The 15,944-nt window shown below is 40.5% G+C and overlaps 1 protein-coding gene across 3 annotated transcripts in view; it reads right to left on the reverse strand.

The window, feature by feature from the left end:
* NSMCE2 (NSE2 SUMO ligase component of SMC5/6 complex) overlaps nucleotides 1–15,944 on the reverse strand; it is a 244,394-nt gene that overhangs the window by 157,235 nt on the left and 71,215 nt on the right. For all 3 annotated transcript variants that reach the window (XM_006151738.2, XM_006151737.2, XM_014589044.2), the window contains exon 3: nucleotides 4,198–4,351. In XM_006151738.2, coding sequence (XP_006151800.1) covers nucleotides 4,198–4,351 — 154 coding nt within the window. The remainder of the gene's footprint in view (nucleotides 1–4,197; nucleotides 4,352–15,944) is intronic.

The following is a 15,944-nucleotide window of genomic DNA, read 5'->3' on the forward strand; positions in this document are numbered from 1 at the left end:
TGTCTCTATGTCTCTCTCTGTCTGTCTGGCGAGCGCACGCGCCCTACAGTGAAAATCTCTCCCAAAAAAAAAAAAAAAAAAAACCAATGCCACTCTTCTTAATCATTTTCCTTGTAAAATAATATAGTTGTAGTTCATATCCAATGCTATTTACACTAATGTGTAATACAATTTTTAAATTATTAAGTTTTTGCTATATGGCATGTGCACTCACTAAATAGAGAAAGAGAAAAGGAAAGCGAGAAATCAATTTCCAGGGGTCTGGTGACACTGCAATCTCTTCGCCAGTTTCCTCTCGGGATTTTGGGCACACACACGCGACCGACATGCTTTTCAAATGGCCAGATCAGGACCTCGAAACCCACAGTCAGCCACGTAGGATCCACTGCCTTAACCCGCATGTCACCGGCTAGCCCTAGACTTATTATCTTTTAATAGATTAATATTTTCTAAATCCCTCAGTTTGGATTTCTAATGTGACAAATGTCAATAGATAAAACCTGAATAAACAAAATGTTCACAGAGGGGGCAGGATAAGGGAAGGTTTCAGAACCAGCTGCTGGGCTACAGCTGGCTTGAGCGGCTCCTGCCGGCAGAGCGTACCCAGGCCTGCCCGCCAGACAGAACCACCTGGCAGACCACCTGAGCTCAATCTATACCTCGACCTCTCCCTACCTAAGAGCTTCCTGGCACTTTTTTGATTAGATTCTGATTAGAGGAAATGTAAGTTCACGCATTTATGTTTTCACATTATAAAGTTGGTAAAAATATGGTGGTTATCTCCATGAAAGAACCCATCAGATATATGCAGACCGTAAACACGCCTCAGCATTTACTTTGCCTAAATAGGCAAGTATCTAGAAGTATCTAGAAGCAAGTATCTCTCCCAGCTTCTTTTCCCAGTCTTAGAAGTTAGTATTGTAATGCCTTGCCTCCAGAATATGTATTTATTGGGTCACTCATCAATCACAGTATATCTCTGACCAGCTCAGCAAATACTGTGGGAGCCAAATCCTAATCGGAACCCTCACGGAAGTATTAAATATAAAGAAATAACATCCACTAGACATAGTGTAAGTTTAACTGACAATGCTAAGAATATTGCACTAAAAATTACATTTTGCTAGTAAGGTATACATAGCTAATAAAGCATTGTTAAAAAGTATACATATTTGCTTGTCCTGTTATTTGAGATTTAAGAACTTTTAACAGAATATTTTAGGGGAAATAAAAGGGAAAGTTGTTTGAATTCCAATGTTATACAGGAAAACCTTACATAAGGAAGTATTTCTTTCAATATAAATTGACTTTGTCATAAGGTTTAACTGTCTGTCCAAATGACGTGTACTGTTGGCCTGGGGAAACCTGTTCTTTCTTTTTCCATTTTAGAAGACTTGAAAAAACAGTAACTGTGATTCCAACATTTCACATTTTGTTGAATTATATGTTCTTAATTATAAAGTGACCCCATGAGTACCTGATTCTAAAAGTCTTTATCATTTCTCTTATGGAGAAATGTAAACAATAAAAGCAAGAAGAAATTTATATTTTTAGATGATTTCTCCTTCAAAACCTTAGAAATCAAGAATTATAGGAGTCAGACAGTGGCACAGCATGAGATATTAAGCTGTCGGGAAAGTCATGACTTTTTTCTAGGTTTTTCTGTGCAAAAGTGACTTTCCAGATGGCCCAGTATTATGCAAGGCTGAGTCATGTGGGAAGGTTCTGGGTTCATATCCAGAGACCTCCCTGAGTATGTCCAACACAAGTATGCCCATGGCTAAAGTTGGGGGTGGATCGAAGTGTCAACACCTTGTCGGGGTTACTGTCAGAGAGAAAGAAAGGGGGTAAGGGAGAGACAGAGTCTCCCGTTCATGGGAAAAATAGATAAATAAGCTTTTTTAAAAATCAGGATTGGATGCCAAGACTGTTATAATTTGGGAGTATTGACTCCATGTAGTACATTTTAAAAAAATGATTATTTCAACTAATATCAAAACTAAATTTCACTATTTCGTTTTTTAAAAAATAATAGCACAAGCATGCACACACAAGAGAAACAGACAGAGGCCCCTTCACAGGGTCTTATCATGCTACGACCCGCTTTCCCCAGCCCTCTAGCTCTCGGGATTTGGGGCACCTGAGCATATACCAAGTGTTTCCAGGCTGACCTGGGGATTCGAACCTGAGGATAGCCGTGTGGCTTTCAGCACTACAGTCTAGTATACTATATTCTGTGCCACTGAGGCTGGCACTAGCATCTAAAATCAGAAAGTCACTAGTAAATTATTATTTGTTTGGGGGATTATTATCAGGTCAGAAGAAGAATACAAATTACATTAGAAAGATTTTGGTTGCTGTAATGTTGACCATCACAGTTGTTGAGTAGAAAGAATAGACTAGAACTATGGGAAAAATGCTTACTGTTTAAATCTACTGTAAAACCAAAAGTCTCATCGTGATTGCAAAACATTTCAAATTGTGAAACTCAAGTTATTTGTAAAATAGACAAAAGTCAAGCAGCTTCCTCACTCATTTTTGAGATCTCAGCATCAATTTTAAAGAAAATGCTTATATTTAAAAGAAAGCCTATTTCAAAACATGAATCTCCACAATAAGAACCTGAAGGACATGAAGTAACTTTGTCTCATATCATACATTTCTGCTCCCTGTGTGTATAAATGAAGGCGACAGGGGAGTAAAATTAAAAATACAAAGTTATTTGTTTCAATATTCAATTTTTTAAGGAATGAAACATTGATCCTGAAAGGGTAGACTACAGAGTTAAACAGATGCTAATGTAAAAAAATCAACTTACATAAAATTATTAAGTAGATCACATAAAAAATGAGAAAAGATAAGGGCACACCTATTTTATTGTATGGAAAATATTTCTACTAAGTGATGTCCTCAAAAATTTTTGTGTAACAAATCATTTTAACACTCTTATTTTTCTTTCTTTTTTTTCTTTGCTAGAGGGCACATGCGCTCGCCAGAAAGAGAGACAGAGACAGAGAGAGGGAGAAGAGAAAGCACTTAACCACCAGGCTACAGAATCAGTCCAACATTCTCATTTTTAAACCAAAATTATGCTTCTTAATAAACTAAAGTATAGGGACCAGCAGTTAGAAGAATGGCTATGTCGCTGGACTCCCATGTAGTCAACCGCGGTTCGCGTCCCGGACCCGGTGGCTTAAAACTCATGCTGGGCACGTGTGCATGTGTGCCCAAGATCTCGAGAGGAGAATGGAGGAGAAGGGATTGTGGAGTGGCCATCCCTCCTGGGGGTGATTTCTTGCTTTCTGTCTCTCTGTCTCTCTCTGTCTGTCTGGCAAGCACACACGCCCTATAGCAAAAACCTCTCCAAAAAATATATATAAATAAATAAAATAAATAAATAAAATAAAGTATAAAGCCAGACCCATGGCCTAGGGGTTGAGGGAGCTGAATCACACATGGCTGACTACACATTTCGAATCCCAGTCCGAGCAGCTTGCAAAACATGCCATGTATGTGTCTCCCAGGTACTGACAGGGATTAAGAAATGGACAGGAATTTCAGCATGACCATCCCTCACTAGGGTTGGGGGGTGCTCTCTCTTTCTCCCCCTCTGCCTATGGCAAACACACAAATCCTCTGACAAAACAAAAAACAAACCTAAGTGTTAAAGTTGATAAAGAATGCAGCTAATTTAAAAACCACGTGGAATTTATACTACCACAAACAAAAAGCAGGTCAAGGGGATTTTGATTCATATTTGAAAAGGAAAAAAAGCCTTCTGAGGAAAGTATCACTAATGTTAACCTAAAAGAGCAAAACTAGAATCCAAGTATGGTTATTCTGAAGCTGGGCACAGCAGTTTAAAATTTGGAAAACACCATTGTTACTTCTATAAGATAGTTTTCAGTTTTATTTTGTTTCCCAATTCCTCTCCCCAGCAGGAAGACAGTATCTGGACCTTTCAATAGCTGCTGGGGAATTTTCTCACTTTGTGGAAACTGTTGGCTTTCAGAGACAACGGGCTGATGTGAACCAAAAGCAAGACAAAATACAGAACTGCAACAACAAAAGCAACTTAGAACGAGGATCAAGCCAAGCAGAGAAGCAAACAGTATTACGATCAGTATTCTGGGACGGCTCATCAAGTCCATTGCCTAACTTCAAAAAGCCAAACCAAAGCAAAGCGTGCTGACTTACACTGCTTCTTCAGGTCTTTCAGCTGTTGTTTAAATTGTACAAATTTTTCATTATTTTGAAAGTCTGCATCAGAATTCTTATTCTGTAAAGCCATAAATTTCTTCTCCACCAGTAATTTTAAGTCTGGTATTTTTTCTGGACGTTCTTCTTTGACCTGAGAAAACAACAAAATTATCTTTATTAGGTTTCAAGAATAATGGTGTTAGTGAGGTTCTGTAACATTGTTTTCTCTTCTATAATTCAGGTAAAGAGACAACTAGACAGAAAACAGAATTCCCCAAACAGAGACCTACTGGTTGGGACTTGTTCCAGAACAGACTTGCTCTAGGTAAAAAGTGAAGAGATCATTCACCTCATTTACTCAACCTACTTTTCCATGATCAAGCTTTCAGCCTTTCCATGCTCCGACTAGGTTGCTTTCTCCTTGATAACTCCAAGAAAAATTGGCACCACCTGACAACTTCACTGGGCCCCAAGCATCCCCATGCCTTCCTTAACCCAGGCCTGCTCAATCTAGCTCCCTCTGCCACACAGTGGTTAATCCATTCTTTATTCTCAACGCTCCTCTTCCTCTGGCCCTCTGCTCCAGCAGATTGGTGGAACTCCTACATTACAAAAGAAGTCGAAGCTTTAACCTTTCATAATCTCTTACAACAAGGAATAAGTGCACCCACCCCTGGGTCTTTTCAAGGCTAAACTCTCAGCCTATATTCTCTTCCCCATAGTATAAAATTATTTCCCAGTACAGGTTGAGTGTCCCTAATCCAAAAAGCCAAAATCTAAAAGGCACCCAAATCCAAAACTTTTCAAATAACAGAATGATGCCATAAGTGAAACATTCCACACCCAATTTCATATCACAGTCAATATGCTGCAATACAAAAATACTGTATAAAATAATTATCTCCAGATATGTGGATGAGGTTTATATAAAACGAATAAATTTCATGTTTAGACTTGGTCCCATTCCAAGATATCTCATTATGTAGCTGCAAATAAACCAAAATCTTAAAAACTGAGATCTAAAACACTTCTTTCTGGTCCCAAGCGTTTCAGATAAGAGATATTCAACCTATATTATAAAATTCAACACTCAAAAGTTGAAGAAATTAAACTAGGGCTCCCCTAGTGAAGACCCATGATAGATAAATGTCACAATTAGCATTTTGCTATTCTTGCGTTATCTCAAAACTATCCCTCTACCTGCCCTCCATCCATCCTCAACCTTGTTCTTAAGTTTGTTATTGGTTACATCCTCATCTCCTTAAGAACAAGCTTTCCCTCTCTAAAGGTTCTTTTCACAAAAACCCTTACATTGGCTCTTCCCCTGTACACACTTTTTTTAAAGGTTTCTGCCTTAGAGCTTGTGTGCTCACTGGAGAGAAAGAGAGACAGAGACAGTGAGGGAAAGTGAGAACTCACCCCCATCAAAGGGTGCCATGTTGCAACCCCTTCTCCTCCATCCTCCTCCTGGGATTCTGGGTACATGTGCACATGTTTCCGGTGTGAGTTTCAAGTCACCGGGTCCTGGACCTGAACCACAGTTGACCATGTGGGAGTCCAGTGACTACTCCCAATATTTAAGTACAACCTCTTATAACACCCACTCTTCCCCTCCAGCCATTTTCTATTTATATTCCAGCTCCTTGGGGGAAAAATGAGCCACTGTTTTCACGCCTCATCCTCAAGCCACTACAACAAGCTGCTGCTCCAGCACTTCACTGTAACTGCCCCCTCCTGGCACTCAGAACTGGTCCTTTTCATCGATGCTCCTGCCACCAAACTCATTGCACTCTCCACAGTGCCCTGAAAAGCCTTACACAAACTTCTACCACAGCCCCAGGAACAGTCACCTGGTCTTATTTTCACATCCCTCTTTCTCCCTCATGAAATTCGGTAAACTCTCTGAGAGACGTCTGCTCTCTCACTGCACAGCCAGTGCCTGGCACATAGTACGTATGTGTTTCAAATTAAACATACTAGCTCCAAATACACTTACCCACAAAAAGCCACAATTTATCAACTGTTGTTACTACTAGTAGAATAAGCTGCTTAATTTCTGGGCTGGAAGACAATTTAGAGGTCAATTTGTGATCTCCTTCCCTAGTTTCACAAGTAAATAAAGAGATACAGAAAGAAGTTAAATTACTTCATCCATCTAATTAATTAAAAGAAAAGCTAAAACTACAAGATAAATACAAGAAATTCTTTATCTGAGTTCTAATCTATGAAGTATTATTTCTAATCTTGTTGAATCTGAGTATCAGTGTATATGAAGTCAGGTTATTGAAATCAAAAGGTTATCTGCAACTTATCTGCTTTAATCGCATACCTTTTGTCATGGAGGGAAAAAAAAACATACAATTTTGAAGTCAGCAGGTAGCATAGTGGCTAAGGCACCAGATTACCACGTGGCAAACTGTGGTTCAAGCCCCATATCTGGTGGCTTGAAAATCACAGTAGGCACATGTGCATGCATGCCCAACATCCCAAGGAGAATGGAGGAGAACAGATTGTGGCATGGCCATCCCCTCTTAGGGGTGATTTTTCACTTTCTCTCTCGGTGTCGCTCTCTGTCTCTCTCCAGGCAGTACATGCACCCTATGGCAAAAAGAGGAGAAAAAAAAGAAAAGAAAGAAAAATACATATAACCTTTTTTTTATTAACTGCTATACATTTTGATCAGCTAAGTAAAAAATAAGAATTAAGCATGAGGCAACAGCAGTTGGCGTAATGGCTATGTCGCTGAACTTCCATGTAGTCGACCACAGTTTGAGTCCCAGACCTGGCGGATTAAACTCATGCCAGGCGCACGTGCGTGCATGCCCAAGATCCAGAGAGGAGAATGGAGGAGAAGGGATTGTGGCATGGCCATCCCCCCTGGGGGGTGATTTCTCACTTTTTGTCTCTCTGTCTCTATCTTCCTGCGCACACACCCTATAGCAAAAATCTCTCTCAAAAAATAAATAAATAAATAAATAAATAAATAAAAAAGCATGAAACCCAAATGCCTACCATTTATATTTACAATACACAGTATAGGAACTGTATTTTCTTGTGCTGACGACACTCAACCAGTGCTACATTCACCATCAAAGAGAGCTGTGAAAAACATGGAGAGGCTTTAATGACAAGTCTTATATGCAATTAAACATTTTAAATAAGTCCTGCAAGGCTGAAGAACCAATAAAGATCAATTTGGGCAAGAGAAGGCAGAAATGCAATTTAATAATGTCTTATGTCTCAAGAAAAGGTGCTATTATATGTGGTGACTAGTTATCCTCACCATCTGCATGCCAGAACAAGATGAGACAAGTTCAAAATCGTAGTATAAAATGTCCAGAGTAGATCTAGAAGATTATCTGCTGGTTAGTAGCAAAAGATTTTAGGATCTCTTTCTGGATTATGAAACAGAATAGACTTGCCCACTTAAGATGTTTATGATACATTACAGGAAAGCATTCAGATGACCAATCTGAACAGGTGATAAATAAAATCCATTGGCATTTTCAACAGTCTCTAACCACTCAATATACTTAATTCTTCTAGTTCAACATTATGTATATAAATATATATATATATATATACACATATGTGTGTGTGTGTGTGTGTGTGTATATATATATATATATATTGGACAGAAGACTGGGTAAGGAGTAGGAGGGAGAGGATGGAAGCATTTTGAGGTTGACAACAAGACTACCTGAAATACGATTAGGAACATCTGAATATGCCAACCTTAGTGATTCAGTGTATTTTCTTTCCACAGCCAGAATCTCCAGAATATTGATATAAAGCACATAAATTCACAGCAGCAAATACCTTCTCTGAAATTCTGATGCTGCAGTTGACATGTAATCCACTGTAAGAAGAACTTGCTACCCTCTATTGAAATGAGAGCATGGAAAACATTCAACTCATTACCTGCTTAAATCAATGAAATACATGGGGAGTCACCATGTTTAATGGTTTCCTGCTTTGTTTGTATTTTTAAGAAAAATGGATAAAGAAAAAGGGGGAAAAGCATTCTTTGAGTAGCCAATCATAAACGTGATCTAGTAAGAAAAAAGTAAGGATGGTCTGCCTTTCCTAGAGCAAATTTCAAATACTTCAATGAAATTCGAGATGCGATGAGAGGAACTATTAGATCATTAGGTCTATCTTTTTTTCCAAGAATGAAGTCTCTAGTTGTAGGACTAATGACCCCAGTGAATAAAACACATCAGGTACATTAGTTTACTAAGGTTGCCATATCAAATGACCACTGCTCCTGTGGCTTAAACAACAGAAACTTATTTTCTCCCAGTCTGGAGTCAAGGAGTCCGAGATCAAGACAATGGCAGGATTGGTTCCTTCTGAGGCCTGTCTCCTTGGCCGGTAGATGGCCATATTTTCTCTTTATTTATCTTTAATATTATTTTTAATTTTGCTACAGGGTGCATGAGCCTGCAAGAGAGGAAGAAAGCACCCCCCATGGGGGATGGTCACTTCAATTCCTTCTCCACTTCTCCTTTCAGGATTCTGGGCATGATCCAAATGTACCTGGTATGGTTTTGGACTCTGGGTCCAGGACTCTTAACAGCACAGTCAGCCATGTGGGATCCAGCTGCCTTACCTACCATACCACTAGTTGGCTCTTCCCTCTATTAACATATGGAGTCAGATCTCTCATAGCCAACTGTGGTTTGAATCTCAGCCTCAACAACTTGAAAAATATGATGGGGGAGGGGATAGGTGGTGTAGTAGTTAAGGCACTGGATTCCCACATGGCCAACTGCAGTTCAAGTCCCAGATCTGGCAGCTTGGAAATCATGACAGGCACATGTGGATGTGTGCCAAAATCCCAAGAGGAGACTGGAGGAGAATGGACTGTGGCATGGCTATCCCCCTTGGTGTTGGAGGATTTCTCACCTTCCCTGTCTCTATCTCTCTCCATCTACCTCCAGCGAATACACATACCTTATGACATAAACCTTAAAAAGAAAATGATGGGGCACATGTACATGCATGCTTAAAATCCTGATGGGATGGAGAAATGGAGGAAAAAGGATTGTGACATAACCATGCCCCACTGATGGTTGCTTTCTCTTTCTCTCTTCCCTCTTCCCTGGCAAGCACGTGAAGCCTCAGGCAATCACAATAAGTAAAATAATAAAACATATGGTCTTCCCTCTGCATATGTCTGTGTCCTAATTTCCTGTTATAAGGAAATGCCACACAGAATTAAAGTCCACTTAAGGATCTTATTTTAACTTAATTACCCCTTGAAAGACTGTCTCCAGGTCTAGCAGGTGGCATGGTGGTTAAGGGCACTGGACTACCATATGGCTAACTGCGGTTCCAGTCCTAGACCTGGTGGCTTGATTTCTCTCTCTCTCTCTCTCTCTATCTCCCTCCCCCTCCTTCTCTCTCACTCTGTCCCTTTCTGGTCAAATTGAAAATAAATAAATAAAGTTAAAGAAAATAATTCTTAAACAATAAAAAGAAAGATTCTGTCTCCAAATACGGTCACATTCTAAGATGCTTGGGCTTACTTCAACATACAGATTTTAGAGAAACACCATTCTTTCTAAACACTAGATTAATGAAATTCTGAATTTTTAAAATAGCTATGAGTTATTAATCTTAGCACTATCATAATTTTAAGATGAGAGAAGCTGCTGAGAAGTAAAGAGCAGAGACCATACTTACATAACGAACATTTAATACTGCCCTTGGGAGAGAAGAAAAAAATCCGTTTTTTCTGCACTACCCACTTCCCATCTGACATCAGTGAGTGCCATCTCCATGCCTGCTAATAAGCACTGAAGCTCAAAGGACAAACGACCAGAAAAGGCGGTGGGAAGCAGACAGCAAACAGCTTTGGGAGCCAAGAATGCAAGAGACCTGACCTGACAGGCAGTGGAGAGAGACACTAAAAGATTTTAAGGAGAAAAATAATAATGCCACAGGAACTTCAAAAACAACGGTCATATCTTTTTTCTATTTTATTTTGTGTTATAATTTCTTACTTACATTTAATTATACATCTTATCACAGTTAATACCTGGAGAGTAGTGGACAGACAGGGCAGCAGAGGGAAGGCACTGCTAAACGATAACTCAGGTCACAGGGCTGGCAACTCGGTCGGACTGTGAGGCTAATTTTTAAGAATCGCCGTTTCTATGAGAAGCAAAGGACTGCTAATGCCTCCATGATATTTAATGTGGGCAACTAGTTAATTGCCTTTTTTTTGGAGGGGGGGGGTTTGCCATAGGATATAAACACTTGCTGGAAAGACAAAGACAAGACAGAGAGAGGGAAATGAGAAATCAACCCCATGAGGGATGGCCATGCCACAATCCCTTCTCCTCTATGGATTTTGGGCATGCATGAACACATCTAGTGTGATTTTCAGGCTGTCAGGTCCAGGACTCAAACATCGGTTAGCCACATAGGAGCCCAGCACCTTGCCCACCAGGCCAAATGCTGGCCCCTAAAGGTCATTTTCTTAAGGAAAGCAGCAGGCATGCTGAATCTGCATAGCATCTAGTGGAGATATCCAGTAAGTATCTGGAAACATCTTAAATGAGGACCTGGGGAGAAAAAGAAGAGACATAAAAAGGAAGTATACCCAAGTAAAGAAGAAAATCAGAGGTGACGAATACTAAAAAGAAAGGAAACAAATGTTTCCTTAAGAGACGTCCTTGTCCTCTGAGGACAATGATACAAGGTGAAGTGAGAAAGGCTAAAAGGACCCCCAGATTTACTGAGCAGGAACCGCACACCCTGCACCAGAACCATAGGCCATCCTGACCTGCCGGCTGTGCAGTTTCTCTCGGGTGAGGATTATTTTCCTGGTGCCTCCAGTGCGTGCTCAGGTGATGGTTATGAAACGAGCAGTTACTAGAAGGCCAAATTATACTGTGCTGAGATGAGAAAAGGGACTGAGGGAGTTCTGTGTCAACAAGGGGATACAGTTTGGTGGCAAAGGATGAATAAAGGGATGGGAAGTAGACCATGGGAAAATGAGAGCTAAAGAGACTAGTTTATTGTATAGAGGGTAATAAGGGCCAAAGTCAGGTTGATGTGATGAAAGGCAAAAACACATGAGCCTCAGGATCAGACAGAGCGGGGCCCTCCCTGGGCTGTGGGTCTTGGGACAATCCTTCTGGTCCTTGGATTTCTTTCATCTATTAGGAATCAGAAACAATAGCTTCAATGCTGAGGCCACATACAAAGGTATATATATATATATATATATATACATGCTATATTTTAGTACATAGTAGGCAATCACAAAATTTTATTCTTTTCCCTCCAACTTCTCTTTTCTTTTTTTGAGAAACTTTTGCTATAGGGCACATGCACTCACCGGAGAGACAGAGTCAGAAAGCAAGAAATCGCCCCCAGTGAGGATGGCCTCACAGCAATCTCTTCTCTTCCTCTAAGGATTTTGGGTACACACGCACACATGCTCAGGGTGAGTTTCAAGCCTCCGGGTCTGGGACTCGAACCATAGTCAACTATATGGGAGTCCGGTGCCTTAACCACTGTGCCACCTGCTGGCCTTTCTTCCAACTTCTGACTAAGACCAACATGTGGGACTAACAGATGACATAACAGTTACATTGCTGGACTCCCACATGGTAGATGGCAATTCAAGTCCTGGGCCCAGCAGCTTAAAACTCACACCGAGTGCATGTGAGTGCATGCCCAAAATCTCAAGAGGAGAATGAAGGAGAAGGGACTGTGGTATGGCCATTCCCTGAGGGGTGATTTCCCACTTTTTTTCTCTCTGGCAAGCACAGCGCCCTATAGCAAAAATCTCTCTTAAAAAAAAAAAGGCTAATGTGTTTGTGGACTGAGAAGGAACCAATAAGGAAACATACATTAAAAATACTAAGAGAAAGGATGTAACAGATTTCATTTGAGAAAACCATTTAAGTATTAGAGTAGGGCAAAAACCAGGGACAAAGACAACCAGCTGGGAAAACATAAGTCTTCACCAGGTGTTAGGATGCCTGCAGGGCAAGACAAGCAAGAATGTGAGGACACCCCTATTAAGTACAGAACTAATAGGAAGTGGTGAGAGTGTGTTGACGTATGGTTACAACCCTAGCTTAGAGGAAAATGGCTGCTCAGCTCCAGATGACAACTCTGATGTGAGAATGCAAAACTCCGGTTTTTAAGAAAAAGTCAGATATCTGTACTTCTTTGTTTTTGAGACATTTTCTGATTTTTTAAAAGTCAGTCAAAAAGTGCATGTGCTGGGAACCAGCAGTTAGCGTAATGGCTATGTTGCTGGACTCCCACGTAGTCGACTGCGGTTCGCATCCCGAACCCGGTGGCTTAAAACTCAACGCCAGGCGCGTGTGCATGCGTGCCCAAGATCCCAAGAGGAGAATGGAGGAGAAGGGATTGTGGTGTGACCATCCCCCATGGGGGGTGATTTCTTGCTTTCTGTCTCTATGTCTCTCTCTATCTGTCTGGTGAGTGCACGCACCCTATAGTGAAAATCTCTCAAAAAAAAAAAAAAGTGCATGTGCTCACCCGAGAGAAATGAGAGAGAGGGACAGAGAGAAAGAACCTCCCAGTGGGCCATGGTCACCCGTCGCCTTTCATCTTGTTGGGGTTTTGGGCAGGTACACACCTGGTGTGTTTTTCAAGCTGCTGGAGCCAGGATTTGAACCATATGTTTGGCCACGTGGAATCCACCATCTTTAAACACCAGGTCACAGAGCCAGTCCAACGTTTTCTGATTTTTAAAATAATAGTCTGAAAAATATATCAGCCTGGAGGTCAAGAGTTTGAAACCTCTAGTTTAATGCAAACAATGCACTGAGTGCTGGGAAAAGTCATGATGCATTTTTGCATAGAAAACACATCATGACTTTCCTGAAGACCTAATATTTGGAATTCCAGTGCACTCCCAGGCTTCTACCTTAGGAATAAAGTGTGGTCCTTTCAAGCAGGACAGCGAGTAATGGGAGCAGATATATCTGTGGAGCAAAGAGAAAAACAATGGATTCTATTTTGACATGTCAATCCAAAATGTTTACGATTAAAACCTTGGGCTCTAGATTTGAGATGCAAACAAGATTCTGGTGCTATCTGAATGACCCTGAAGAAGTCACTAAATACATCTACCCCTAGTTTCCTCCTTTGAAAGTAGAAAAAATAACAGTATTTAACCACAGTTGCTGAAAAGAATAAATGGAATAAAACAATAAAACACTCGGCTCTGTGACCCAAAATATTCTATAAGAAGTCACTGTTATTGTTGTGATTATTATTAATTTTGCTGTTATTTTTATATCATTATAAATACCTGCAAGGTGCCTAAATATACAGAGGTCTGTAGGTCAGGAAGACTGACATGGAAACACCTACATGGAGGAATCAGAGTATGGATTTTAATGGAAACCATGGAGATGAATGAGATCACCAAGGAGATAGAATAAATAGAAAAAAAGGAGGATGAACACAGAACTCGAGAGAATATCACATTTAAGGGACAAGTAGAAGAGTCAAAAAAGAAATACAAGAGTTACAAAGACACCCAAAAGAAAGTGTTGAAGGAGTCTAGGGAGGAGATTCAAGGTCTGTCCAATGCTGCAGAGAAGTCACGCTACTTAACGATAGATGAGTACCCATCAGATACTGGAGTATGCAGGAAGTCATGCAGGAAGAGACAAGCAAGAAGGCTAACTCCAACATCCAGTTCTGGGTTTAATCAACTGTTTCAGAAAGATGGAGCAGTAATTGGAAGAAGCACACAGCCTCATGAAGCTTATACAAATTCTTCAACAACCTGCTCAGTTTTAGCTCAATATCACTTGTGATTTTTTAGCTACATGAAACTCCTGTGAATGCACCATTTCTCTGAGATCAGCAAGGGGGAGGCCATCAATGAGCTGTTACAACTAAGGCCTCTGGTAGCTCTGCCCCTCTGGACAGAAAGTTGGTTCAGGGGGGGAAAAAAAGGTAGAAACAAAAAGAACTTGGGGCCAGCAGATGGCATGGTGGTAAAGGTGACCCACATGGCCCACCACAGTTTGAGTTCCAAACTTGCGTCCTTGAAAATCACGTTGGGTGCATGTGCACTGCATGTCCAAAATCCAAGGAGGAGAATGGAGGAGAAAGGGCTGTAGTGTGGCCATCCCTGCCACACAAACTAAGAGTGATTTCTTTAGTTTCTTTGTCTCTCACCTGCAAGTGCAAATACCCTATAGCAAAAACCTTCAAAAAAGAAAAGAAAAAAAGGCAGATCTCAGTCCTTGTCTATACTGAAGCTACATGTTCCTTTCAACACAGTTCAACATAAATATTAAACATATTTATATGATGATAATGTACCTCATTTCTTTCAAACAATATTGTCTGCATATGTAATTAATCAAAGTGTGTCATTTTACTGCCACAGGGCAAAGTCAAGGGCTTCTCCTCCTCCAATTATCATTATTGCCTTACAACCAGCGTTTCGTTGGGAGGGGAGATCACAGGAGCTGAGGATATTAATGGGCTGAGTCATTCACACACTTTCTGAATCATGTGAGAATCCTGTATAAAATTAGTCATTCCTGTAACTGAACCAAGACTCAGATGGATTTACTCTGCAAAATAGCCACTGTTAGATGTCTGGCTCCCAAAATGATTTACATTTTGGAAATCACACAGCCTTTAGAGGTTTATTACAGACACATAAGAGTGATAAGCAATTTGCTTTGTGTTCCACTTAGTATTCTAATGTCTAATTCCTGGTTAGTCTGCTCTTAGGCTGTGAGATTGCTTTCATCCTGGCAATCTGGAGGACGCTGCCTCAGTGGGTCCTAGAACATTCATTCGATGAATATTTACTGAGTTGCAACTGGGTGCCAGACATTATGTTAAGCACGGAGACATGTGTGGAAGTTGGCCCAAGCTTGACACACCACATGCCCAACCTGTCATTCATGGGGCAAATTTATATAGGCCAACATCATCTCTACCTTCACACACCAAAAAGCTTGGTAAAGGTTTTATTAAAAGGCATGTCCAAACTGGGTATCGTTTGCTTTCACTAGATATAAGCTAACTGCACGTACATCAGGCAGCACTGTATTTTCTACTAAATTTACCATCCTGCCTTCGCCCTGCTTTTTCTTTGTTTCAAAGCACATGCTGACAATCAGCATGGATTATACTCCATCTCATGCCAGTTTTGTTGCCAATTGCACAACCTACGCTGAATTCGGTTGGACAAATTACCTGTAGTTGAGTGAGTTTTCGAAAGCCATTATTTAGCATGGGTTTGACTTTGGACAAAACACTTAAGAGAGAATACTTCCTTGTTGAGCATTACGACACATCAAGTGGACTTCACAGTGTGCAAAGGTGTTGTAATACACCATTTTTAAGTAGCAGCCAACCTGATATGGAAACACCTCTCCTACTTTAAGCCTTTCAGACAAATTTTGAATATGAATAAGCTTAAACATGTATGAGTGTGTTACTGGTCTAGTTCGAATGGGCTAGTGATATTAGAGTAGACAGTTGTCCAACAGATGGCAGCCGAAGAGGCAACCTGCCATCCATGTGCATCTGTTACTCAACGCTTATGCTGTTGAAAATCACTCCAATAAATTTCTCATGGCCACATGCCCACTCTAAGATTATGACCAACAGGAATCACTTATTTATAGGGAATGTAGCATTAAGATTCCCCTACTGGAGGAGAAGAAACCGAACTGCTGATTTTGCCTCTCCAGGGTTTTTATTGATTTGTT

The sequence above is a fragment of the Tupaia chinensis genome, unplaced genomic scaffold (assembly GCF_000334495.1).
Source record: "Tupaia chinensis unplaced genomic scaffold, TupChi_1.0 Scaffold000328_1, whole genome shotgun sequence".
In the NCBI taxonomy this organism is placed as follows: domain Eukaryota; kingdom Metazoa; phylum Chordata; class Mammalia; order Scandentia; family Tupaiidae; genus Tupaia; species Tupaia belangeri.